General features: G+C 34.7%; 1 protein-coding gene across 3 annotated transcripts; it reads left to right on the plus strand.

Moving 5' to 3' along the window:
• The first annotated feature begins 17 nt into the window (after nucleotides 1–17).
• On the plus strand, nucleotides 18–27,977 carry LOC123898242 (serine/threonine-protein kinase Aurora-3-like). 3 transcript variants are annotated; one of them, XM_045949147.1, is made up of 7 exons: nucleotides 18–461; nucleotides 24,273–24,406; nucleotides 25,044–25,286; nucleotides 26,238–26,333; nucleotides 26,491–26,705; nucleotides 26,820–26,892; nucleotides 27,480–27,977. In XM_045949147.1, the coding sequence occupies exons 2-7, from the start codon at nucleotides 24,302–24,304 to the stop codon at nucleotides 27,573–27,575; spliced, it is 828 nt and encodes a 275-aa protein (XP_045805103.1). In that variant the 5' UTR covers nucleotides 18–461; nucleotides 24,273–24,301; the 3' UTR covers nucleotides 27,576–27,977. The 3 variants fall into 3 exon arrangements, with proteins under 3 accessions (XP_045805103.1, XP_045805101.1, XP_045805100.1); XM_045949145.1 differs by lacking the exon at nucleotides 18–461 and adding an exon at nucleotides 23,431–23,548 and having other exon boundaries at nucleotides 24,245–24,406; XM_045949144.1 differs by lacking the exon at nucleotides 18–461 and adding an exon at nucleotides 23,431–23,548.
• The last annotated feature ends 10 nt before the right edge of the window (nucleotides 27,978–27,987 follow it).

A 27,987-nucleotide genomic window follows, 5' to 3' on the forward strand; every position in this document is an offset into this window, starting at 1 on the left:
TATGAGCCACACTATTCCCAGATCTTCTAATCCAGTTAAGGGAGACGTTTGGATGAGCGCGTAGAATATCACCTCCAATCCTGGCTATGTTTCCCCAATTAACCCTAGGGTACTCTCTTCTTCGAACAACTTGCACAACTACACTTGAATCCGATTCAACAATCACTGGCCTTCCATCATATCGCTCGATTTGTTGAAGAACCTCGATAATTCCTAAAGCTTCAGCTTCCATGGTCATGCGAGCTCGAACGACGCGAGTTACAGCTCCGAGGCAACTTCCATCTTCCTTCCTCACAACCCACCCTAAACCCCAACGACCATCACCATTACAGTGAGCATCCACGTTGATTTTTAAGGTGTTTGCGGGAGGAGGACTCCAGTTTGTTTCGTTACTACTAGTCGACGTGTTCGTGCGAACTGTGTTGCGGCCAAGCTCTGAATTTGCTTTATACTCCCTCAAGGTAGCGCCAACTTGCTCCACAAAGTACATAACATGTTTGTCTTCTTGTTTAAAAACTAGTAGATTTCTAGCCTTCCAAATATGATAGCATAGAGAACTTATAATTTCAACACACTCTTTTTCTGTATTAGAAATCATTCATTGTAACCAATCAGTAAAATTGGTGTTCCTTTGGCCCCCAAAATTGATGTTTAACTGGGAAGCAAACCAAAACTGTTTTGCCCATTCACACCCTTTAACACACATGATCAATATCCTCAATTTTCAAATTACATCTTGGGCATAGGGGATTGCAAGTAATCCCCCTGCTGTTTAGATTACTGCGAACAGGTAAGGCGTTGTGGAGGATGCGCCAGATGAGATGGGTGTACTTAGGAGGGATTTTTTTGCTGCCAAATATTATCCCAGATGGGGTTATCATCCACGGGATTGCTAGTTGAGGGGTCCTTCTCTTTTATCTTCCATTCTAGCACTGCTTGGTACCCTGATTTTACAGTGTACACACCGTCCGTCGTTTTTGGCCAACTAAACACATCAGGATAGTTAGTGTTCACAATAGGAAGGTTAAGGATTTGTTGGGCTTCGAAAGGGTATACAAGTTTGGATATAAGGTTGTTATTCCAAGATTTTGACAGAGGGAGGATTAGATCTTTAACCATCTTCTGAGGGGTTCTAGCATCCTTTATGGACCAAATCTTGTAGCCCTCTTGCTCTAGTAACCAGTTATCCAGCCATATGTTTATGCTCTCCCCATTGCCAAGATGCCATAACCCACCTTTTTTTCAAGATCCAATTAGCGTTCAAGATACTACGCCATGTGTAGCTCATGTTCTGTGTAGGTTTTGCTTGTAAAAACTCACATTTAGGGAAATATTTAGCCTTCAGAATTTTTGATAGAAGCTAGTCCGGCTGAGTAATACACTTCCACCCTTGTTTTGCCAACAGGGCTTCATTGAAGGCCCTAATGCCTCTGAACCCTAACCCACCAGTCCTTTTAGGTTTACATATTTGATCCCATTTGACCCAATGATTTTTTCTCTTGTCTAAAGAGTTGCCCCACCAGAATTTGCAAGTCATACTTTCAATGTGTTTGCATAAATTTTTTGGTAATAGGAAGCAACTCATGATATACGTAGGGGTTGCTTAGGCTACCGCTTTAATGAGGGTGCTCCTGCCAGCAAAAGATAAATGTCTTCGCATTTGAGTGGGCATTCATAGATATTTAGAGAAATGAGAAACCCTCTTCATACGAAGGATAGTATGGATAATAGCTTTCATAGGCTGAGGTGTGTGTTTACTGAACATAAGCTTAGATTTTTCCATATTAACGAGTTGGCCAAATGCTTTTTGGTATTCTGAAATAATATCTTTTATAGTTTGGGCTTCTTTTTTATTAGCCCTGAAAAAAAACAACTGTCATCAGCAAACAATAGGTGACTAACCTCAGGGGCACCATGAGCAATTTTAATGCCATGGAGCTTTTGCTGATGTTGAGCTTTGGAAATCAAATCAGATAAAACATTTGCACAAAGAATGAATAAGTATGCAGATAAGGGGTCTCCTTGTCTGAGACTCCTTTGAGGAGTAAAAGGTTGGGAAGGTGTTCCGTTTATCAAAATGGAGAAAGAAACATTGGATACACAATCCATAATAGTATCAGTGAGATGGTGAGGAAAACTCATAGCTTCCATGGTGGCTTGGAGAAACTTCCACTCAACTCTATCATATGCTTTTGTCATGTTTGTCTTGAAATGGTGAAACCCCTTTTGCTAGTACTTTGGTTGAAATGGTGAAAAACCTCATAGGCCACCAAAGTGTTGTCGGGGATAAGTCTGCCAGGAACAAACGCACTCTGATTTAGGCTAATGACTTTCGGAAGATTAGTTTTGAGTCTATTAGCAATAGTTTTTCGTTATAATTTTTAGTGTAACATTGCATAAAGAGATGAGTCTGAAGTCACTAGGATAGGTAGGATTCTTAATTTTGAGTATGAGGCAAATATGAGTGTGATTATAAGGTTTTGAGCTCCCTTTATGATTAAGCACCTGAAGTACAGTCTCAGTTACCTCTTGTCCCACGATGTCCCAATAAGTGTGGTAAAAGAGGGCAGGAAGCCCATCCGGGCCGGGGGCAGCTAGGCCTTTCATGTCTTTTATGGCACTACCCACTTCTTCCTTTGTAAACTCAGCGTCAAGATAGTGGTACATATCCTCATTAATGCAGTTTTTGACAACCTCCACAGTTTCAGGTATGTGCATGGTATTTTGAGAGTTAAATAAATCCTTGAGGTGGTTGGTAAGGGTTTCAGCAATCTTCTCATACTCAGTATGTATACTACCTTGTCTGTCAGTGATTGCTTCAATTTTATTCTTTTTTCTTCTTTGGGAAGCCTTTTGGTGAAAATAGCTAGTATTCTTATCCCCGTGCTTCAGCCACATGGCTCTAGATCTTTGGTTCCACCACATCTCCTCGCAATGGAGGAGGTCATCAATCTCTTTTTCCTTACTTTTGACAAGATGCATCATGTCACCCTGATTATTTTGATCATTAATAATCTATAAATCCTCTTAGGCCTCTTTGATTTTTTTCAGGATTATGCCAAACTTGTTTTTTCCCCAACTATGCAGGTTAGACAAAGTAAACTCAAGTTTATTTTGAAGATTTTAATTTTGTAGTTGCCAAGCCTCTTTAACAATTTGAATATGTTCTTCATCTTTGAGCCACATCTGTTCATATATTTTGCAATATGAGTTGCTCTGAAGTTGCCTGTCAGTGTTAAAAGTAGAGAAATCTAGTAAAATAGGGCAATAGTCAGATCTGTATCTCAGTAAATGCGAATTTTGATAGTGAGAGAAATTGTAGGTCCAGTCATTTGAGGCACAAAATCTATCCAATCTAGCTTGGATATAATGAGACCCATGTTGTCTATTGTGCCAAGTAAATTTTGCCCCTTTAAACCCAAGGTCAGTTAAATTGCATTTGTCCAAAGAGTCCATAAAAGCATTAGTTATACTATAATCAATAGGATTTCCTCCTAACTTTTCATTAGAGTTAAGAACAATGTTAAAGTCACCAAAAATCAACCAATTATTATTTTCATGAGTGGTACGTAGCCAAATTAGTAATCAAATCACAAGTAAGTAATTTATGAGTATTAATAGGGAATCCGTAAATACCAGTAGTGCGCCAATGCATGTTATGAGAATGGATAATTCAATCAATATAGTTCAAATCATAGTCAATTATATTCAAATCCAAATTACAATTTTTTCAAAGTAAAGCCAGACCACCAGCTCTACATCCACCAGTGGTGGAACAATCAACAATTTTAAAACAGTAATAAAGAGCAAAATTTTGCAAAAAACTAGGACAAGTACTTAGCTGTTTAGTTTCCATCAAGAACACAACATCTGGCTGGTGTTTCACAATGAGCTTTTTTAATGCTCTACCTGTCCTCGGGTTGCCACACCCTTGACAGTTCCAAGATAGGATTCTCATGTTGATTGCCTGGCCTGCCCTACAGGTCCTGCCATTTATATTGTTTTGATGTCCTCCATTCTTGGTCTTTTAACTAGGGGTTGAGTTCAGCCATGGTGGGAGCCTCTATTGGTTCCATGGATTCATAGTTGTTTCTGGTTGTTCTGTGCCAAGTTCCAATGTCATCTCTAGTTTGAGTAGTTGGTGTAGCATTGTTAGTTTTTTTTGTTGAGGATTTAGAGCCCTCTTCTGATGCTTCTTCTTGTATTTTCATTGCCTCCATTTGGGCCAACATGCTAGCAGAAATAGGTGGACTATACTGTCCAAAAGTCCTTGAGAGTGATGGGTTGTTGTGATATTTCCTATCTTTCTCCTCCATAACCCTTCTGCCATACTGATTTGATCTAATCCATGGCCCTAATGGTGCAGCATCCTCCATGTTTAGGGGCACATTCTGACAGAGGTTTTCACCATGTCCTATAAGATTCCGCATTTGAAGCAAATTTGGGGCAACTTTTCATACCTGAAATCAATCCATGTAGTGCCATCTTTGTGGTTGCCAATTAGGATCCCTGTTTGAATAGGCTCATGGACATTTGTTGCAACTTTTATCTTGATTATCATTTTCTTGCCAGGATATTCATAAAACTCTGCAGTTTCTACTTTGCCCAACAAGTTTCCAATGCTTTCCCCCATTTTCTTTGTCTTTGCAGTGAGGGGGTAATTCCCAAAATTGAATCCACACATGTGCATGAGAAAAATCTACTATTTTGGGATTTGTTTGTCTATCCCACCCCTTGAAACAAACATTAAAGAAATTTTGAGTTCAATTTCTCAAATTTTGGATCCAATCCAAAGTTTTTATTTTTTGTTATTATATGATGTTTTTGCTAAAAAAAATAATATATTATTATGCAATATATTTATATTAACTTTTTAGATTAAGAAGATGGATCTGTACTAATTGTAAATTAACAAAAATTAATCTACTGCATAAAGTGACAGTGCCGTTGTAATTTGGGAGTTAAGTGGCAACTTGTGAGAGGTGATGTAAATCTATAACAATATATAAAAAGGATAGGTGAGTTTGGGATGGACTTTTCAATATACCTATTTTACCCTTGACTTATTTTCACAACTTCCATTAATTAATGGGTTATTTTAAATAAATAAAAAAATCAAATCATAAAAATGTGAATAAGTGGCAAATGAGTTAGTTGCCTATACATGAACGGTTACCAATTAATACTACATCTATAATCTATAATCTATAATCTATACATAATATAAAGGGGATGTCTCAATTTGGTGTGGATTTTTATTATTTCCAACTTTACCCTTTCTTTTTGGTGTGGATTTTATTTATTTCCAACTTTATCCTCTCATACATGGGTGGTTGATTCAAGGAATTGATAACTAACTCATTTTTATTTTCCAATTTTACTCTTCAACCATGAACTGCTTGCATCATTTTCTAAACCGACAAAATCATTCTAACATCACACTTAAATTCTAAAATTTTTGCACCAGATCAATCTCATTTCAAGCCATTACACACTTCTAGAATTCATGACATATTGATATTGTTGAAGAATTGAATCTTTGTATTAAAGGTAAATTTTTTATGTATTCAAAAGTTTTGGTTACTTTTCCTACTTTTATAGTTAGCAGGAGATGAAAAATTATTCTATATTTCAATCTTGCAATTCAAGAAGTATCTATACATCTTCGACATTCTGTATTCTAATACCCATTTTCTTAATTATCGTATCAAATCACAGTTGTATTATTTGTTAATTGATGTGTGGAGCAAGTTAATTTGTTATATTGGCGGTTCATTACATCAACCAAAAAATATATATCTGTGAGTTGTGTATAGTCTATGTATTTATCAGACCATATTTTTTGCAGGTCATTCTCCCTTTGGTGGTTAAGATTCTGAATATTGAAAAGGAGGGATGAAGCAGCAATTTACAAAAATGAAGAGATCCAACATTTAATCATTGGTCTTGGTCTCATTGTGAAGGTTAAAATCACATTCCTTTATCATTGATTTGCTACTATTAAGGTTAAAACCACGTTCCTTTAAAATCATGGATAGATATATGAATCAAACATCTGAAAAGCAAATCACCATTAAGTATTAAGTATTACATACATGAAGGCTCTTAAATAATGCACTTGCAAGTTTTCTTTGCCTTGATGGATTTTCTCTTTTATTTAATTATATTTAAACCATGAACTGCTTGCATCATTTTGTTTACTGAAAAAACCATTCTACATTAACATCATTCTTACACAGTGTTTTGCGGCACATGATTCTATAATTCATTGGATAGTGATATTGTTGAAGAATAGTATCAAAGGTATTTTCTTTTTTTAAGTTTTGGTTGATCACATATCTTCTTTGAAAACCTCCTTCAAATCTTTTATGTAACCAACAAAGACACGAGGGAAATTACAAAATGAAAAATGGAAGGCTAATCTTTTCCAATTTGAGCTTTCACTCTCATTCATCTGGTTTTTTTCTTACTTATTCCCTCTTCTATTTTTCTTTGTTGGTCCTCATTTAGTTCTTCATTTTTAGCCAGGTTATTTTTAATTATTTTTATCACATTTTAACCAAGTTCATGTCACGTGCTTTGTATCTTGCATTTTTGTGTAAAGGTCCACTAATTTTTGACAAAATTGAAAGCAACAATTAATAGTTGTACCTATTCTAACTTATAATTTTATTACTTATTATATTACTTCCCATCTGATACACATTTTTATGAAGTGCATTTGTACCTATTCTAACTTATAATTTTCGCTTACGGTCCGCTACTATTTGTTGTTCCGTGGTATTTAAACTGTGTAATTTAATTGTAAGTTATCATATGGAAACAAAGTTATAAAACCATGTACAAAATATGATTAGCTCAATAATATTTTAGTTAACATGGAACTTAAATACCATGAAACATACTCTAATTGTAAGTTATGTTATCATACGGAAACAAGTAATTTTTAACCCTAATAATATATAAGCTTCGATGATGCCCTTATTTCTCCAATTACACTATCTCATGGTCACTTATTTAAGTACACAAATTTTCTATTTTAGGTGTAATTATTTTCTCTTTCTTTTGTATATTGCACTCATTACTCATATATATGAATTTACAATCCTTTCATGTTCTCTCATGATTGCAATCATAGATATTATTACTTACAATTTTAGGTGTAATTTTTAAGCAAGCAATTTGTTTATTTTAGGTGTAATTTTTTTTATTTCTTTAAATTTTTTATAGGTATAGATTATTGGTATTAAACCTGTCATTCTCAATAAGAAGGCTCCAAAAATTTGGAAACTGACTGTCACTTAAATAAAGACGACCAATAATTTCCTTAAGATATTGATATATTCAACTCTTATCCTGAAACACCTAATATATATGTTTAAATCTTTGTCAGGTACAACAATTAAATGGAAAATAGAAGAACTCAACAATCGAGGGAACATCAAAGGGAAAGAAGGGCACAATATGAAAGAAATAGAAGACAAAGAATGAGCAGTGAGCAAAGACAACGAGAGCTATTAAGAATACCATCTATACATCTATTCTATACATCTATACATATAATAAATAGGATACATGACTTTGGTATGGATTTTTCATTATCCCAATTTTACCCTTTAATAATTGTTATTTTTTTATTAAAAAAAAAAGGAAAAGAAGGGAAAGTAACTATAATAAACAGATTTTTTATCTATACATCTATACATATCTATACATCTATACATATGATAAATAGGATACATGACTTTTGTATGGATTTTTCATTATCCCAATTTTACCCTTTAATAATTGTTATTTTTTTATTAAAAAAAAAATAAGGGTCTTTCCTTTTTCTTCTTATTATTGGCCACTAAATAATTATTTTTTTATGTTTATTTTTCTCAGACTTTACAGGTTCTATATGAAGTGTTTTCAAATGAAATGATATGAATATGATACAATAGCAAGGGTTGTACAATGTCGACGGACTTAATTTGTACCTATTCATTTATAAGGATTTTCTTTTGAAAGTATGAGGTTTTTTATTTATATTACAAGACTAAAATTATTTTTGTTGATGATGTGTAGACATTTGAGTTATATATTGCTCCATTCCGAGGGAAATTCAAAAAAGGTACACACTTCGTCTGCATTCTAAATCCAATACAATAGTGTTGCCCTTAAGATAGAAATGAGGTTTTAATTCTCTCTTTTCTTACATTTTTTTATTCAAATTTCTTTTATTTAATTTCATTTTGTTTAGGTGTCAATCTGTTTGAATTACTAATTCCATAATCTTTTTTTGTATACACAATACTTACACAAGGGTATTTGTGTAATTTTATTTACATAAGGGCATTTGTATAATTTAGTCACTATAATTCATATACGTTAGCAACATAGAAAACATTAATCACACAAGCAGATTTATAAGCGTTACGGTTTTTAGTTTGAATTTAGCTAATTGTTTTACCATATGTTTTACTAAAATAGTTTTTTAATGCATTGATCTTCATTTTTGTAATGAGTTTTTTGTACGCATTTTTACTTAATAGTTTTTTGCATTTGATTCAACGTCTCTATGTGACTTTTCTTTTTTTGTTTTACGACATCTCTATGTAACTTAATTTTTTTTTCCATAAGTCAATTATTCATGAAAAATTTAGAATAATCTTCAACATACATAATAGAAAATATGGATCACACATACAGGCGCGGAACGCGCCCTGTCTGGCCTCTAGAAAATAATTAGGATTGGGTTAATAAACTTTTAAGTAAAAAAAATAAATTTATTAAGGTTAATAAACTTTATTATAAAATTATTTTTTTGTTATTATATAATGATAATTATTTAGTTTATTAACACAATCATCTTTCACAAATTAGTTTAGATAAAAAATCAAACTTATAATAAATTATTGTTTACAATTTATTTACGTTAATAAAATAGAAAACATGGATCACACAAACAGGCGCGGAACGCGCCTGTTTGGCCGCTAGTATATATAAAGAGGATGCAAATATTTTTTGTGTTGATTTTTTATAATACCAACAATACCCTTATATTTTTTAGCAATAAAATTTTTTTATTAACAAATTCATCATAACATAAAACATGTTTTTTTTTTAACATAAGTCAGACACAGGCAGGCGCGGAACGCGCCTGTCTGGCCCGCTAGTAGAAAATAATGAAGTCAAAAATTTTAAAGAAAAAACAACAAGAAAGGTCAAATAAGGGTTCAAATTTTCAAACATTTCATTTTTGGAAAAATTGTGGCAAGGTACTTTAACTTAATCTTTTATTTTTCTTAAGGATTAACTTAATCGTTTATGTTATGCTATTAAATTAAATGTGTAATAATGTTATATCGTTCTAAGACAAGCTAGTTTTGTTCTACCGATGAGAGTGTCGTGATAATTATTTAACTTTTTTTTATAGACATGAGGGCCTAAGCCCGAGATAATTATTTAACTTTTTTTTTTTACTAAAATAAAAGATATTCATCCATTCAAATTGATGGAGTACATCAGATTCAAGTACAAATTCAATACCGCTAAAAATGAAAAAGATAAATCTGCGAACAAATTCACAGCATCCAAGTTAATAGCATAAAATGACATACTCATGCCTACAAATGGTGTAATAAAACCAAAGTAACCGGAATATCTATTTCTCCGGAAGTTTGTCGTTGACGAACTTAATCACAGTGTGAATCAGTAGTTGACCGAGGTTGATCTGCCAATTCAATCAAACGAACATCGCAACAAGACAGGAAAGAAAAACCGCACAAAGACTGGACGCCGAAATCACAAAAAAAGCACACAAAAGAAAATTTTAATCTATGTGAAAACCACTTATTTAGATTAAAGCAAATATAAAAATATGCATAGGGATGATTTTGGATCAAAAAAAGACCCAAAATCACCCCTTTTTTATGAAAGAAGATGAAAAAAACTTAGAGAGAATGAAGAGCTTGTCTCTCTAAAATTAGGGCCGACAACACTATTTAACTTAGTAAATGAGAAATTGTTGATTCACATAATTGTTCGTGAAACTTGATTGAAGAGTCAATAAATGCGTTGGATTATGATGAATAACATTCAATTTTTTCCATTGATTTAAGTAATGTTCTGGTAAAAAACAAAGGGGGTTGTATTATTGATTATTGATAACTGATACAAGTATGATCTCAGAAAAAATTGATTCTCTTTACAAGAATGAAAAAATTGTGTAGAATGAATCAACTGTCTGTGTAGAATCAGTGAAAAGTTCCTCCCCTCTTCTCTTGAAACAGACCCTATTTATAGGCAAAAAGTCTCCTCTTGCTTCTTAAGTAACTGCCTTGCTTGGAGAGGAATTCATGGGTAGTGGCGGTTTCTTCTCCAAGCTTCTTTTCTTCTTCTCCAAGTTTCTTCCTTCTTCTCCAAGTCATGGTGGATCATGCTTATCAATGTGTTTTTCATGGTTGTTTTCACGCTTCTCCTTTAGATGCTCCCATTGGGCTTTTTTTGTATTGGGCCTTAACAAATCACACCCTGGTCCATGGCCCGGTACACAGCCCCCCAAGCACGAGGCTTCAAGAAAGCGAAGTGCTTTTGAATGAAGTAACTTAGCGATTATTATGTCTCAGCGTGGTTCTATGTCGCCTATTTGTTGCTGACTCATACTATTTGTTTGCTTGTCGCCTTGTCCTTCCTTTTGTTGTTGATATTTCTTAGATAATTTGTAAGCCCTTCTATGACTTTTGAATATCTTGATGTACGCCATTTGTGGCTTTGAATATTGTTGTCATTGTTTCTTGGCGACTTTGAGCAAGTTGGCAAGTCGCCCTTCCTCTTTTTTCATTGTATTTGTATTTTCAAGCTAGCGTTGTCACCAATCTCGCCTCTTCATCTTTCGCGATTCGTCCCTCCTTGTCTTCTTGAAATTAAATTGAAACTTTGAGGCTAGTAACTTTGTTGGTTTGTACTTCTGCTTCTTTGTTGTAGTTGATTTTCGTACTGTCAGGCTTGCACGCCTTATTTGGTAAATGTTGTTTCTTGGCGATTTAGAAAGAATTGGCGCTGCTCGGAGTCGCCCTTCCGCTGTACTTTGTGTTTGGTGTTGAAAATAATCTCGCCTTTGAAATTTTTAACTTTGCACCTGCAATGTCTTTAGCACTTTAAATATAATTATATATCATTTATGAATAACTTTATACCTGATGCTTTTTGGCGGTTGCAAGCTGGTATGGCGATATGTCGCCTTGTTTCGCTGTATGACGAACGACTTGGTTGTGTCCTTCTTGCTTTTAGAATCTTATGGCTTGACGTTATGGTGAATCGCCTTGTTTTGACTGTGTGTAAGCTTTTTCTGTTGGTGGTGTTGATAATCCCGCCTTTCTTCGCTGTATATTTTCTGTTTCTGACGCCCCCTACGGGTGACGTCAAGGCCTCTCAACCCTGATTTTTCTGTTTTTGACGTACCCTACTCGTAAGGTTTACAGGTAGCGCCAGGGCCTTTCAACCTTGGTTTATTTTCTGTTTCTGACGCCCCCTACGGGTGACGCCAAGGCCTCTCAACCCTGATTTTTCTGTTTCTGACGCCCCCTACGGGTGACGCCAAGGCCTCTCAACTCTGATTTATTTTCTGTTTCTGACGCCCCCTACGGGTGACGCCAAGGCCTCTCAACCTTGGTTTATTTTCTGTTTCTGACGCCCCCTACGGGTGACGCCAGGGCCTTTCAACCTTGGTTTATTTTCTGTTTTTGACGTCCCCTACGGGTGACGCCAGGGCCTTTCAACCTTGGTTTATTTTCTGTTTTTGACGTCCCCTACGGGTGACGCCAGGGCCTTTCAACCTTATATTTTCTTCAGAGCTTTCATATGAGTTGATCTTGAATAATTTTTTGTTCAGAGCCCGCAGCTTAATCATGATTACTGCAAATAAGCTTTGATACATTAGAGGTTCAACGATAATAATATATGAAAAATAAAACAAACGAAAATGATACCGCCATTGGCGGTTTGTCGCGGCGCTCCTCGCCTAGCAAGAAAAACAATTATGTTTTGGTGTGGCGAGACTGAGTTCCATTGCGGTAGTCATCGCGGAATATGCTTCAACCTGAAATATTAGTTGGCGGCTTCTATCTCGCCGAGTGATAATTATTGAATTTTCATGTTAATTTTCCACATTTGTTCGTTGTCCTGCACTATGATTAACATCAATGAATCAAAATAGAAATCATAGATGAATAAACTAAATTTCCTAATCAAGATTTCAAAAGAATAAATTTCAAAGAAGGTGACATTATAGCAAGTGCTTCAAGTATCTGCACTAAAAACAGGTCGGTTAATAATAAGTCTCATATACTCCATTAGTTTTGCATGTATGATTAATTTTAATTAATCGATAAACGAAACAGATAAAAATGTGATACGTAGAGAAAGCATATTCATGTTAGTTATAAGTAAAAAGCAAAATACTTTGTAAGAAGAATACTGATTTAGTTCTTAACCGAAAAAATGTAGAAACATATGAAAATTTTTATACTTTCTCTGTTGGTTATATTTGTCTTGGTCATTTTAATTTAAAGTGTTGACTTACTTATCAGAGTTGAAGTTCTTTCATGCAAAAGTTCTTTCATGTTTGAAATGTTTACATGAGGTCTTAAGAAAGTTAGTTCATACAATCACACAAAATATTTTATCGTGTGCTAGAATAATTTATAGCAGGATTAAAGATATCACATATCAAATAAGCACAAACAGTTTTGAACCAAACAGAACAGCGATTCTTGAATTTAGATCTTGTAAAGTGGCACACTAAAAGAAAAACAAGTCTCATTCTAGTGATTAACCTTGAAATACATAAGTGTTGGAACATGATGAAGAATTAAAGGAAACTTGGTATTGAAGTAAACACATTTGCTAGAACCATGTGTAGTGTGAATTGAAAAAAGGCTCTTTGAGTCCCACATTGGAAAAATCACACTACTTGGTAGTGTTTATATATCACAAGTTGGCAACCAAGGGTGTGCCCTTGGGGTACCCGTTAAACGGTCAAAATACGTGTCCTTTAAATCCCTGATTTTTTGCCACGTTTTTGCCTTTGACTGAGCAACTTCAGCTCCTGAAAACTCTCTGATTCCAGCTCCCTACTTGCCTATAAATACACTTCACTTTCTTCAGTTTTGAATCACTTCTTTTTCTCTGCATTCTGAGAAAACTGCTTCTTTCCTTCTCTCATTTTCTTCTTCGAAATTAATTTTTGTTGTTTCAAAATTTGAACGGTTGTTGCCGTAGAATTGATATTCGTATATCAATTAGAGTGGTTCGAAATTTTCGACCATACTTGGTGTTATTCTGGCCGATACTACAGTGCAGTAGTTTATCGGTATTTTCATTGAAAACGGCTGTTTTATCCTGGGGACTTCGCGGTTGATATACTACAGTGCACTTCTTCGAGTAGTTCCGCGAAACGTCTTAAAGAAAGCGACCTAGTACGCGACTCAGCCAATAATTTGTTTCGTTGCCAATTTTGAAAATTCGTTTTTCTGTTTTTTTTATAAAGTCAGTAAACCGTTTTACAACAATTTTAAGACGATTCGAAAATATCATGGCAAACGAAGAGATTATTGGTAATTCTTCTGTCGGTGCTACCGAAAGGCCGTTTAAGTTTGAGGGCAATCATTTCAAACGTTGGCAACAAAAAATGTTTTTCTTCCTAACTCTTAAAAAGTGTGCCTACGTTTTGAAACAGCCCATTCCTGTGGTTCCTGCTGAAGCTTCGGCTTCTGCTTCTGGAACTAATGAACAGACCGTTAACACCAACGGTGATGCTGTCTCTGCCGAGAAAGACAAAGGCAAGGCCACGGCAGAACAGCTGAAAGAGAAAGCGCTGCAGCTAGAAATAGATAGGCAGCTCTGGATTGATAATGATTATGTTTGCAAAAACTATATCATTAATGGATTGGAGGATGATCTGTATGATTATTACAGAACTTATAACACAGCCAGTGATGTGTGGGAGGCTCTGAGTAAGAAGTATGATACTGAGGAAGCTGGAGTGAAGAAGTATGCTGTGAGTAGGTATTTGAAATACCAGATGGTTGATGAGAGGTCGGTGGAAGTGCAGTCACATGAACTGCAAAAGATTGCTCATGAGATAATAACTGAAGGTATGCCTTTACATGAGCAGTTTCAAATTTCTGTTATAATTGATAAGCTGCCCCCTAGTTGGAAGGATTTTAAGAATCAGCTCCGTCATAAGACAAAGGAATTTTCCATTGAGGGTCTGATTACCCGTCTTCGTATAGAAGAAGAATCCCGGAAACAGGATATGAAAGAGGAAGAAAAGATATTGGTTGTTTCTAACACCAATAAAAAGAAATTCGGTGCAGCTCTGAAGCCTACGGGCAAACCTTTGAAAAATCAGAATCAGAGCCGCGTACAAAACCGAGTTAAGAATGGTAACCCGGTTAGGGGCCATATTGCTAAGCAACATCAGCAACAACCACCTCCTAGAAATGACGCTGTTGAGCCATTTTACTGCTTCAATTGCTGGAAAACAGGTCATATATCAAAGAAGTGCAGAAATCCAAAGAGGCCTAAACCGGCTAATCTTGCACATATTAATGTGAATGTGGCTGATGAGCCATATGCTGCTATGATCACCGAAATTAATATGGTCGGTGGTACTGATGGATGGTGGATAGATACTGGCGCTACCCGCCATGTCTGTTATGATCGTGCTATGTTTAAAACATACACGAATGCTGAAAATAAGAAAGTGCAGATGGGTAATGCTCACACCTCTGATGTTGCTGGTATTGGAGATGTTGTTCTGAACTTCACCTCTGGAAAGACTCTTATTTTGAAGGAAGTCCTTCATGTTCCTGAGATGAAGAAGAATCTTGTTTCTGGTTTCCTCTTGAATAAGGCTGGGTTTAATCAAACTATAGGGGCTGATATGTACACCATCACTAAGAATGGTATTTTTATTGGGAAAGGGTACGCCTCTGATGGCATGTTTAAACTCAATGTTGATTTTAATGTTATGAATAAAATTTCTCCTTCTGTTTACTCTTTGTGTGATTTTAATATTTGGCATTCTAGACTTTGTCATGTTAATAAACGATCTATTTTGAATATTAGTAACTTAGGATTAATTCCTAAACTTAGTTTTAATGACATAGAAAAATGTGAATTTTGTAGTCAAGCTAAAATAACAAAGAGCAAACATAAATCAGTAATACGAGAATCTGAACCAATGGACCTTATACATTCTGATATATGTGAACTAGATGGAACCATGACTAGGAATAACAAACGTTATTTTATCACTTTTATTGATGATTGTTCAGATTATACTTTTGTTTATTTAATGAAAAATAAAAGTGATGCTTTTGATATGTTCAAAAATTTTGTGAAAGAAATAGAAAATCAATTTAATACGAAGATCAAGAGACTTCGTAGTGATAGGGGAACCGAATATAATTCTAGTTTATTTAATGATTTTTATAAACAACACGGAATTATACATGAAACGACTGCACCATATTCCCCTGAAATGAATGGTAAAGCAGAAAGAAAGAATAGAACTCTTACTGAATTAGTAGTTGCTATTATGTTAAATTCTGGTGCCGCTAAACATTGGTGGGGGGAAATAATATTGACTGTCTGCTTTGTTTTGAATAGAATTCCCAAATCTAAAAGAAGCGAATCCGCTTATGAAATATTAAAGAAAAGACAACCAAACTTGTCTTATTTAAGAACTTGGGGATGTCTAGCCTATGTCCGTAAACCGGACCCGAAGCGAGTTAAACTCGCTAGTAGAGCCTATGAATGTGTATTCATTGGTTACGCAGCAAACAGTAAAGCATATAGGTTTTACGACCTAAATGAAAAAGTGATCATAGAATCTAATGATGCAGACTTCTATGAAAATAAATTTCCCTTTAAATCAAGAAATAGTGGGGGCACTGAACAGGATAATATTCCTGAGTCGAGTCACTTACCAGCGATACCAAATGATGATAGCAATGACGAAGTAGAAAATGAACTTCGTAGAAGCAAACGTGTAAGAGTTGCTAAAGACTATGGTCCAGACTATGCGACCTTTACATTGAATGAAGATCCGGCAAATCTTCAAGAAGCCTTGTCATCGATGGATGCAGATCTTTGGCAAGAAGCTATTAATGATGAGATGGATTCTCTAGAATCTAACAAAACATGACACTTAGTAGACTTACCTCCCGGCTGCAAACCAATTGGTTGCAAATGGATTTTGAAAAAGAAACTAAAACCCGACGGCACGGTTGAAAAATACAAGGCTCGCCTTGTAGCCAAAGGTTTTAGACAAAGAGAAAATATAGATTTCTTCGACACATTTTCACCTGTCACTAGAATAACGTCCATTCGAGTACTTATTTCAATAGCAGCTATTTATAACTTAATTGTACACCAAATGGACGTTAAAACTGCTTTTTTAAATGGTGACTTAGAAGAAGAAATCTATATGGAACAACCCGAAGGGTTTGTTATACATGGACAAGAAACTAAGGTCTGCAAGTTAGATAAATCTCTGTATGGTCTTAAACAAGCTCCGAAACAATGGCATGAAAAGTTTGATAATTTAATGATATTGAATGGGTTCAGACTCAATGAGAGTGACAAATGCATTTACTATAAAAGTGATGACAACATTTGCACTATAATATGTCTCTATGTAGATGACATGTTGATATTTGGCTCAAACCTTTCTGCCATAAATAATGTGAAATCACTGTTGAGTAACAACTTTGATATGAAAGACCTCGGAGAAGCAAGTGTGATTCTTGGAATAAAAATCACTAGGTCTGAGAAGGGGATATCCCTAGATCAATCACATTATGTGGAAAAGATCCTAATGAAATACGGTTACTTTAACTGTAAACCTGCCTGCACACCTTATGATCCCAGTGTAAAACTGTTTAAGAACACTGGTGATAGCGTAAGACAAACAGAATACGCGAGCATCATTGGTAGTCTTAGGTATGCCACTGATTGTACTAGACCCGACATCGCCTATGTCGTGGGACTCTTGTGTAGGTTTACCAGCAGACCTAGTGATGAGCATTGGCACGCTATTGAGAGAGTCATGAGATACCTGAAAAGGACCATGAATCTCGGATTACACTATCAGAGATTTCCAGCTGTACTTGAAGGGTACAGTGATGCTGATTGGAACACCTTGTCAGATGATTCCAAAGCAACTAGTGGCTTTATATTTAGTATAGCCGGTGGAGCTGTATCATGGAAGTCTAAGAAACAGACCATTTTGGCACAGTCCACTATGGAATCTGAAATGATAGCACTAGCAACTGCTAGTGAAGAAGCAAGCTGGTTGAGATGCTTGTTATCTGAGATTCCCTTATGGGAAAAACCTATGCCTGCTGTCTTGATCCATTGTGATAGTACTGCAGCTATCGCTAAAATTGAGAATCGTTTTTATAACGGTAAAAGACGTCAAATTAGAAGAAAGCACAGCACAGTGAGAGAGCTCATCACTACAGGTGCTGTGAGAGTGGATCATGTACGCACTAATGATAACCTAGCAGATCCTTTGACGAAAGGACTGGCTAGAGAGAAAGTCCAAAATACATCTGTCAAGATGGGACTAATGCCTATGAAGTGAATTACTTATGATGGTAACCCAACCTAAAAGACTGGAGATCCCAAGAATTAGGTTCCAATGGGTAAACAACAAGTTGTGAGTAATATGAGATGAACATGCAAATTAAGAGGCATGAATCCTGTAATGATAAAGGTTGAGTTAGCAAAACTCTTAATGAAATCTATACTCTATAGGAGTGGAGTACATCAGGAGTACTCTTGATAGAATCACCTATATGAATGTGGAACTGAGGCCGGTTCCTCTGGAATTTCGGGGCGAATTCCTAGAGCATCCATGAAACTGGGATAGACGTGCAGGGCCATTAATGCACGGGCCTTAGAAAACACCTTAAGAAAGGTTGTGTGCTGGTTTGAGGAAAATCTGAGATAGAGTTCCAAGACTAAACGTCACTCTTGCTTAATCAGGCTCTTACTGGCTACGTGAAGGTTCCAAGACTTAGCTCACCTTCGCTTATGCACAATCTTACTGAAACGTTTAACGTTATGACTGAAACAACTTTTTTAAATTCAAGTGGGGGATTGTTGGAACATGATGAAGAATTAAAGGAAACTTGGTATTGAAGTAAACACATTTGCTAGAACCATGTGTAGTGTGAATTGAAAAAAGGCTCTTTGAGTCCCACATTGGAAAAATCACACTACTTGGTAGTGTTTATATATCACAAGTTGGCAACCAAGGGTGTGCCCTTGGGGTACCCACTTTTGTAAGAAAGGGAGACCACACACAATGTCGAATATCACACACGCGCGCGCGCGCCGCCGCCGCCGCCGTCCGACCGGCCGGCTCGGTTCGGGCCGGGCCGGGCTTGGGCTTGGGCTTGGGTGATATATTAATTTTTTAATACTAAGAAAAAGAAATTTTTGAAATTTAAATTTCTTTTAGTGTGTCCCTTAATTCGCACATGTTAAATGTGCTTAGACCAAGTCTTGAACGGATTTCTTTTCCGTTAAACGGTCAAAATACGTGTCCTTTAAATCCCTGATTTTTTGCCACGTTTTTGCCTTTGACTGAGCAACTTCAGCTCCTGAAAACTCTCTGATTCCAGCTCCCTACTTGCCTATAAATACACTTCACTTTCTTCAGTTTTGAATCACTTCTTTTTCTCTGCATTCTGAGAAAACTGCTTCTTTCCTTCTCTCATTTTCTTCTTCGAAATTAATTTTTGTTGTTTCAAAATTTGAACGGTTGTTGCCGTAGAATTGATATTCGTATATCAATTAGAGTGGTTCGAAATTTTCGACCATACTTGGTGTTATTCTGGCCGATACTACAGTGCAGTAGTTTATCGGTATTTTCATTGAAAACGGCTGTTTTATCCTGGGGACTTCGCGGTTGATATACTACAGTGCACTTCTTCGAGTAGTTCCGCGAAACGTCTTAAAGAAAGCGACCTAGTACGCGACTCAGCCAATAATTTGTTTCGTTGCCAATTTTGAAAATTCGTTTTTCTGTTTTTTTTATAAAGTCAGTAAACCGTTTTAAACCGTTTTTTTTACCGATGTTCTTTTCTTTTACTCATTGATGAGATTATTATTATTATTATTATTATTATTATTATTATTATTATTATTATTATTATTATTATTATTATTATTATAGATGGTGATAGAATGTGATTCATGAACTATAAATTAACCATGTTAATAAAACTGATAACGTATATATGCACAAATAATATATTATCACAATAGAGAGAGCGAGAACTATATGATTAAATGGTAAGTTAGAGGAAAAGAACGTTAACACCTGGATCGGGAGTCGCCTAGCAACAAAAACGATTCTACGGCGAGATGACGACGTTGGACGGTAAGTCGCTGTGGCGCCAGTTCGGCGAGTTGGAGAGTTTAGATTCACATCAACTATGGCGACACCATTTCAATTCAAACGTGACGGATCTGATCTTCGAAGTTGTATTTGACCTTCTCTTACTTCAAGTTTAATCAAATAGTACTTTGTCCACAGACTCAACAGTGTCCAACATGAGCATCACATATTGGAAAGAATCAATATGAAAAAGCAATATATCAGGCCATTTAATTATAAACAAAGAATAACATAATGCTTGACAAGACAATGAGAGTTTAGAGAGCAAAAGCACAGAAAGTAATTGCAGGAGGAAGGATATGCATGTTATGCAGATTTTATCTAGTAGTAACACAGATATATATTTTATAGCAAATTATCTCCACGCTTAGAGCAATACAGAGTCGAAATATGACATGGAAATCCATCATTTTTCTGAACAGAACTGGATAAATTATTATTACTTTTACTTTTACAAAACTAGATACACTCATACCTTTTCCACATCAGTGCAGAAGCATAACGCAATTTTTATATAACCTTTCACTTGAACATGATTGTGCTTGAAAGACTACAATTTTCAACTATGAAAATGAAAACACTAAATGATAAAGGCCTTACTATTACCGTTATAACATTATCATCACTTATAATTCATTACAGGTTCACTATTGATGGTGCATAAATATAAGGTAAGCCTGATAGTTAGAGGGTTTACACAAACCTTTGAAACACATAAAAAATTGCAACTTAGTCAGCAAGTATTTTATTCAAAAGACATTTTCAGGTTAGCATGATAAGTTTTGAAAGACTCATAGAATTTTCATATTCAGAATCCTAAACAATAGAGCTTGAATAACATAATTATTGACAAAGGTAATAAGTGTGTTTCCATAATTTAAATGTAGATAATCAGATAACTTTGTTCCAATTATTTCTTATCTCTTCTACAAGAGTGAAAACTTCATATCCAAATTTTCTTTTAGCAGTTAATGATACCAATTTTCTTTAAAGCGATATCAATAAACTAAATGTGAGAAGCCTTGAAAGACTATCCGATACATTTAGAAGTAAGAATCAGAGTAAAACACAGACAAGAGAAGAATGATTAGATTCATATGCAGTAATAGATTCATACGCAACGTGTTTTCTCCTAATAACATGAATTCATCCATGGTGGCTTTTATTGAGAAAACCAAATAAAATTATAAATTTCATCAAAGAGATTTAGAATGATATCACCTGGGTTATGCTACCGAATATGGTGACTCTTCCATGCTGATTTGCTTCGATCGTCATATATTTTCTGAACCCAGTCACTAGACCAGTTCCCACATAATCATGGTGCCGACACGGCGGTTCTTCACGAATATGACGGCGGCGACGACGACTTCATTGTTGTCGCCTGAAGCTTGGCTAGCGGCGACCATACCAAACGCAGATGGATAAACCTTTTGGTAAATCGAAGAGCGAATCAGACAACTCTTAACTGGAAGTGTTTGTCAACGTGATTGACTTCTCAGATTGGCCTTCTTTCTTTGCGATATACGATGTGGAGATGTTTAATCTTTGTCTAGTTTGATGTGGTAGGCTGGGACAAATGTTTTTACCGCAGCCTCACGGTGGGCGCCAAAATGTTCTGGTAAAAAACAAAGGGGGTTGTATTATTGATTATTGATAACTGATACAAGTATGATCTCAGAAAAAATTGATTCTCTTTACAAGAATGAAAAAATTGTGTAGAATGAATCAACTGTCTGTGTAGAATCAGTGAAAAGTTCCTCCCCTCTTCTCTTGAAACAGACCCTATTTATAGGCAAAAAGTCTCCTCTTGCTTCTTAAGTAACTGCCTTGCTTGGAGAGGAATTCATGGGTAGTGGCGGTTTCTTCTCCAAGCTTCTTTTCTTCTTCTCCAAGTTTCTTCCTTCTTCTCCAAGTCATGGTGGATCATGCTTATCAATGTGTTTTTCATGGTTGTTTTCACGCTTCTCCTTTAGATGCTCCCATTGGGCTTTTTTTGTATTGGGCCTTAACAAATCACACCCTGGTCCATGGCCCGGTACAAGTAAATAATACATGAGCCATAATCATGAAACCTCAATATATATACAACAGAAAGTTATAATATATTACAAAATTAAAACATATAATTACGATTGCAACATCAAATTTATAGCAAATGGAAAACATGTGAGTTTATAACATTTAAAAAAGACAATTTTTTAAAAAATGAAAAATGAAGTAGATGAACTCACCTCAAATGAAAATATAGCTTAAAAATAGATTATGAAGATTGATATCGATGAGATGAAGGAAAAGGAAGCTTGCAACAACGAAAAATGGCGGGAAACGAATTTTTTCCCTGAAAAAGTAACTTAGTGTGAGATGTAATTGTTCTGTTTCTCTCTTTTATACTAATTTATCAATTTTGCTATTATAATAATCTAACGTAATGGTAGTTATTATTTTTATTTCTTTTAATGTGTTGTGTCACTTTTTAATTGGTCAGGACCAAATATCAATTTATGGTCACGTGATCACTTAAGATTATCTCCCAAATCTCTCCTTGAACTTGAATGGTTTCGACCTTTCTTACTAAAACACTTTAAGACTATATGCAATGGGGTAGTTGAAAAAAATTTCAACTATTTAATATATGCAATGAGTAGTTGAATAGAGAGTTGAAATACAATTGGATAAATTGGGGTTGAATATTTTCAACCGTTGAAGAAGCAAGTGGCTGAGGGAGGGAGTGGGTCCCCTTCCTCCACTTGGCAACATATTATTAGTTGTTGTGATTTCTAAATTTTTATTTCATCCTTATAATTTGGGATCAATTATTTCGTAGTAAATTATTTTTTTTCACCAAAATCATCTTTTTTTTTTGTATTTAAATAGAGATTGGGTTTGTTTCATTTGGACACAAAAAAAATGAATTTTTCCTTCTAATTTTTCTATTTGGCCTTCAATAAACTCTTGTTTGTAGCTCTAAATATCTTTTTAGTGAAATTGATCCCAACAATAACCTTTTTAACACCCAAAATTCTAACAATTACTCTTTCAATTTCAACTACCCAATAGATCAATGATGCCTTATTCATCTCAGACACTCCCTTATTATTCTTCTACTCTAGTGGGAAATGAAAATGTTTCGAATGTTGGACTTGATGAAATTCCTGAATTTTCAACACAAATGACTTTTGGTGGCATGAGCGGTGGTCATGAAGCCACCCCAAATGCAAAGGATTCAAATTCTGCTCGTCGAAAAAACCCCAATTGGACCACTGATCAAAATTTGGTTCTAATTAGCGGGTGGATTAAATATGGAACAAACAGTGTTGTTAGGAGAAAATTGTTTTAATAATGACTATCCCTATATTCCATCTTTAATTATTTAACTCTTAATTATTTTAATTTAATTTCAATCGATAATTGTTATTAATATATAATCACAAAAACAAAAACATAAAAGAAAATAAAAATATGAAATAAAAGTGGTGTAGTAAGTAAAAGTTGAATGTGTGCTGAATTATTAGATGAAAATGAGAAAATATGATGTGAAGTGTAAAAAGTGAAAAAAATGGGCGTTGAGAATTTAAACCATTGTACATAGTCTATGAGAGTTCATAAAAATGAAGTTTGTTGGTCCTCATATCATATTTGGAACCTTTCATATGGTCACTTCCCAATCCATGTGACATTTTTTTTGTGAAGCAGAATTTTTTTGTTAAGTAGACTAGTGGCGATGTCCTTACTAACTGATTTAAATTCACGGGGACCAACCCATGTGACATTTATTCGACACCTAAAATTATCTTCCATTTTAATTTTTTTATTTCAAACCGGAGGAAAAGTGAAAAACTGTGTATCTAGTTCAAACCGGATGAATTTCGAAAACCCACGGAACGTAAACCGGGATGAGAACCGCCCGGTCCATAAATAAATAAACCGGGTCATGAGAATCTGCCAATTGTTTTTACGTTTTCCCCCGATAAAACGTATATCAAATTCAAATTTGAGTACACTCCGCCACCGCCGTTCACGTCCGGCCAAGCCACTCCACCGTTCAGTTTCTCCGTTTCGCGATTCCGATTTTTTAGGTCATTTCAGGTTTGTCCATTGATCCTTCTCTTCGCTATTCCGTTTCTCTCTTTTCTATCTGCTTCGAACAGATTCGTCAAATGGTTCCATTGATCCTCCATCTTCTACTTTTGTCTTTCATTTGTATCTTTATTTCTGGCTAAGTTGTTTCTTTTGTTTCTCACTTTGATTTTCATTGTTTCTTTTTTATTAATTATTATTGATGAATCTCAGTTCCTGTTGAATTAATTGGATAAGTTGCTCTTGAATAATTTTGTTTTGTTAGTTCAAGTTGGTGTTTGCATGTACTATCAATTTTATTTATTTGTTAGTTGATTTAGTTCAAATTGCTCTCCAATGGAGTTTGTGATCTTTCTGTGGTACTTGTTATTCCCATGAGTATTTTTTTTTTTTTAATATTTAATTACTATTGAGTTTAAAGGATGCACACCGTCAGTGTAACTTAATTTTACACCGACAACCAATAAGAATGATTCAATCTTCCATGTCATATCGAGAAAGTGGGGTGAAGTGGAGTTTATGGTGTAAAATTAGTTTACACTGACGGTACATATTTCTTTTCTCATTACTATTTGTGTTGTGCTTTAATGCTTTTACATTACTTATCATCTGATTCAGCCGTAGTGGTTTAGCCTATTCAACTAATTGAACCATGATCCGGAGGTCTTACTGGCTTGACCACTGATCTGGTTTTTAACAATCCAGTTTTCAAAATATTTTGTCTTCAAATTAGGGTAAAACAACTGAATTTTCCGACGGAAAATGGATCAAAATGTGAAACGGGAATGGTCCATCAATGACTTTGAGATTGGAAAGCCACTTGGGAGAGGGAAATTCGGCAGAGTCTATGTCGCCAGAGAAGTCAAGGTACCAAATTTCCCCCCTTTATGCTGTTTGTCTGTGTTGTTTATTATTTGGTGGGTATTTCATTTTGGATCAAAATCAAATAGTCTATCCACAATTTGACCCTAAAATCTGTTTTTGTGATGAATTGATTTAATTTTGAAAGTTTTTATCACATGTACAAATTATGAATCACCGACACAAACAGCGGAGACAATGCTGACAGACACCGGTAGTCATTTATGAAAATGGAACATAAAATGTAACCAAATGTGTTCATGTCATATTGGTGTCAGATACCAACACGTGTTGGAGACCAAACATGTCTTCAATCTAAAGTGTTAGTGTTAATTAGATTGCTATAAATTGGTCTTGAAGTGAAGATGTTTTGAATTCATGCGGAATGGGATTGTATATTTAGGGAGTGCTTAGTGAATAGCTTAATTGAGCTGTATACAAGAGTTTATCATATAAGAGTCCATAAATAAGCTAGTTCCACACTGGCAAAGAAAATGAGGCTAAATTAAGTATATGTTCTGAATAAGTTGATATATTAAGTTGAAAACAAGTAATAAATATATCATAAGCTGTTTTAAAGAATTTTTTGAATACTTAAGGATCCAATAGATTTTATTACTAATTTTTAACTTCTTTTTTGCAGAGTAAATTTGTGGTCGCATTGAAGGTTATCTTTAAGGAACAACTTGAAAAGTATAGGATTCACCATCAACTAAGGAGGGAAATGGAGATACAGATAAGTCTTAAACATCCAAACATCTTGAGTCTTTATGGTTGGTTTCATGATTCCGAGCGCGTTATCTTGATTCTTGAATATGCTCATAATGGTGAGCTATACAAAGAGCTTAGCAAAAGAGGCCGTTTCTCAGAGAAGCAAGCTGCAACGGTAATCCTTTATTAGTTTGATGAGTGTATGGCTATATTGAAGAATTACCATCATGAGGCTGGTTTTTGAACTTGGTTTTAACTAGAGTTATGACTAGTGACATAAGAATATGAAGTTTGTCTTTCTTGCTTAACTTTTTATGCCATTATAACAAACTATTATCATTGTTTTGACCTGGCATTCTGTTGGAGGATTCCTTAACTGTGTCTGAATCATGGAGTAACATTTTTATTGGTTCAAGGCATTGTGTCAGGTTGTTTGGTTTTGACTTTAAAGAAAAGTTGAGTTGAGAGAGAAGAAGCCATAGTTTGTTTTGAGAGAAAATTAGTTAACCAGCTGAAGAGATTGATTGAGAATCTGAAAATTAGATATTCAATATGAAGCTCCGATACCTAAGAATTTAGAAATGGAAAAGGATATATCCGATACCAATACGTGTCTGATATGCATCCAAAAGGCGTTCAATAATTGTTTTTATTCTTTTTAACAAATTACAATATTTTCCTCGTAACTTCTTAGATATATCTACGATACGTCTTTCTGTCTAATGACATGATTGTCATCTAGATGCAATGCATCTTTGATACACATCTCTCTAACTATAGAGAGAGAGAGTTTATAAATGTATCTTGCCCATGTCATATATTGATTTTTAGAAGTTTCTTGTATTCCCATATCTGTGTTGTATAGTATTTGTATCGTACTATGTATCCAAACTTCTTAGAAACCATGATATATCTATGATAGTTTTAGCAGTTATGCTAATTGAAATGACATACAGTGAAATATGTACTGCAGAGAAAGTAGGTGAAAAATTGGATTTGAACAACTAGTGATCATTTATATTCTATCATTCTATTCTATGCTTATAATTGTACACCTTCCTTTTGCCGCAATTTTTTGTATTATATTGACCCTTACTTTTGTTTCTTTCAAATTTGAAAATATTAGTACATTTTCAGCCTCACAGAGGCATTGGCATATTGTCACGAGAAGCATGTTATTCACAGGGATATCAAGCCTGAAAATTTGTTGCTTGACCATGAGGTATCTTTTTATTCTTTTACCTCTTGCCCTTTATTGTGGATATATAATATATAATGAATACTGTTGGCAATTAGTTTTAGTCAGTTGATTATTATATGATTAAATTCAAGTTTTGAGGGAATTTGTAGCAATTAATTTGATAATGGCTTGATTACAGGGTCGTCTTAAGATTGCAGACTTTGGTTGGTCAGTACAATCTAAAAGCAAAAGACAAACCATGTGTGGTACATTGGATTATTTAGCTCCTGAAATGGTAGAAAACAAAGATCATGATTATGCTGTTGATAACTGGACTCTTGGTATCCTTTGTTATGAGTTCCTCTATGGTGTTCCTCCATTTGAGGCTGAGAGTCAAGCTGATACCTTTGAAAGGTATCCAAGGGCATGGAACTTGCATATATATAGTAAATTTACATTTTGTCTCACAGAGAAACATTTGAAGCCTTTTTTGCATATATATGTAATAATGTATTTCAATTTGTGCAGGATAAAAAAGGTTGATTTAAGCTTCCCTCCTAGCCCTCTTGTTTCTTCTGATGCCAAAAATCTGATAAGTCGGGTATGATTATATTATTATAGGGTTAAATATGTTTTTAGTACTGAAAAACAATTTTAAATTTTTTCTGGTCCTTATAAAATTTTTTCTTTGATTTTAGTATCTACAATATTTTTGGTCAGCAATTTTAGTCTTTGCTATTAACTCAACTAATGTACCCTTTGCATTTTTTAAAGGTTTTTTTTGAAGGAATGTTTAGAACATTTTAAACATATTCCTCATAAAAAATAGACTTTTTTTTTAACAAGGATTAAATTAAATATTTAATTTTTTAAGTGTCAAAAGCTCAAAAAAGCAAAATAACCTAACTTGAACATAAAATTCAAATTTTTAGCTCATATATTTTGCAAAGACTTCTAATATAATACTGAGTGTATAGAATCAATGTGTATATGCAAAATTTGGTAGCATTTCAATAAGGTATCAATTTACTTTGTTTTTTATGGAGACTAATTGTCAATGAAAAAATATTGTGAGGACTAAAATTTGAATTTTTTTATAGAATCTAAAAAAGCTGATTTAATCCTATATCTACATTTTATATCCATGATTAGAATGTTGTTCTTACTGCTATCTGTAAATTCATGCAGCTACTGGTAAAAGATTCCTCAAGAAGGCTGTCACTCCAGAAGATAATGAAGCATCCTTGGATAATCAAGAATGCAAATCGTATGGGTGTCTGCTAATAGTATCTTTAGTCACTAATGTATTGCAATATATAATATAATAATAGTACAAATCTTGATTGAAATTTGAACTGCAAGAGATTTGTTGAGCAACTGAGACATTGATTAATTAAAAAGAATTGCCATAAAATTCTCTAAAAAATTTCATTCATTGTTTACTTGGAGATTGAGGATGATGACAAATGCAAGGGACGCCCTCCGCCTCGGTATCCAGCACAAGAACTAATTCATTCAAGGACGCTAGTTCAACTCTATCCAGAGGCGGAGCTGCCTTAGAGCTTGGCAAGGCTGCAGCCCGCCCCAAATTATTACAGTATTTTTCTTAAGTAATATGTATGTGTGTGCTATATATATAACATGGAATAGTTTGTGGCTTAGTGGTTGTATTTTTGATTTGCCTATAAGTCGTTGG

This window comes from Trifolium pratense, linkage group LG7 (genome assembly GCF_020283565.1).
Source record: "Trifolium pratense cultivar HEN17-A07 linkage group LG7, ARS_RC_1.1, whole genome shotgun sequence".
Lineage (NCBI taxonomy): Eukaryota > Viridiplantae > Streptophyta > Magnoliopsida > Fabales > Fabaceae > Trifolium > Trifolium pratense.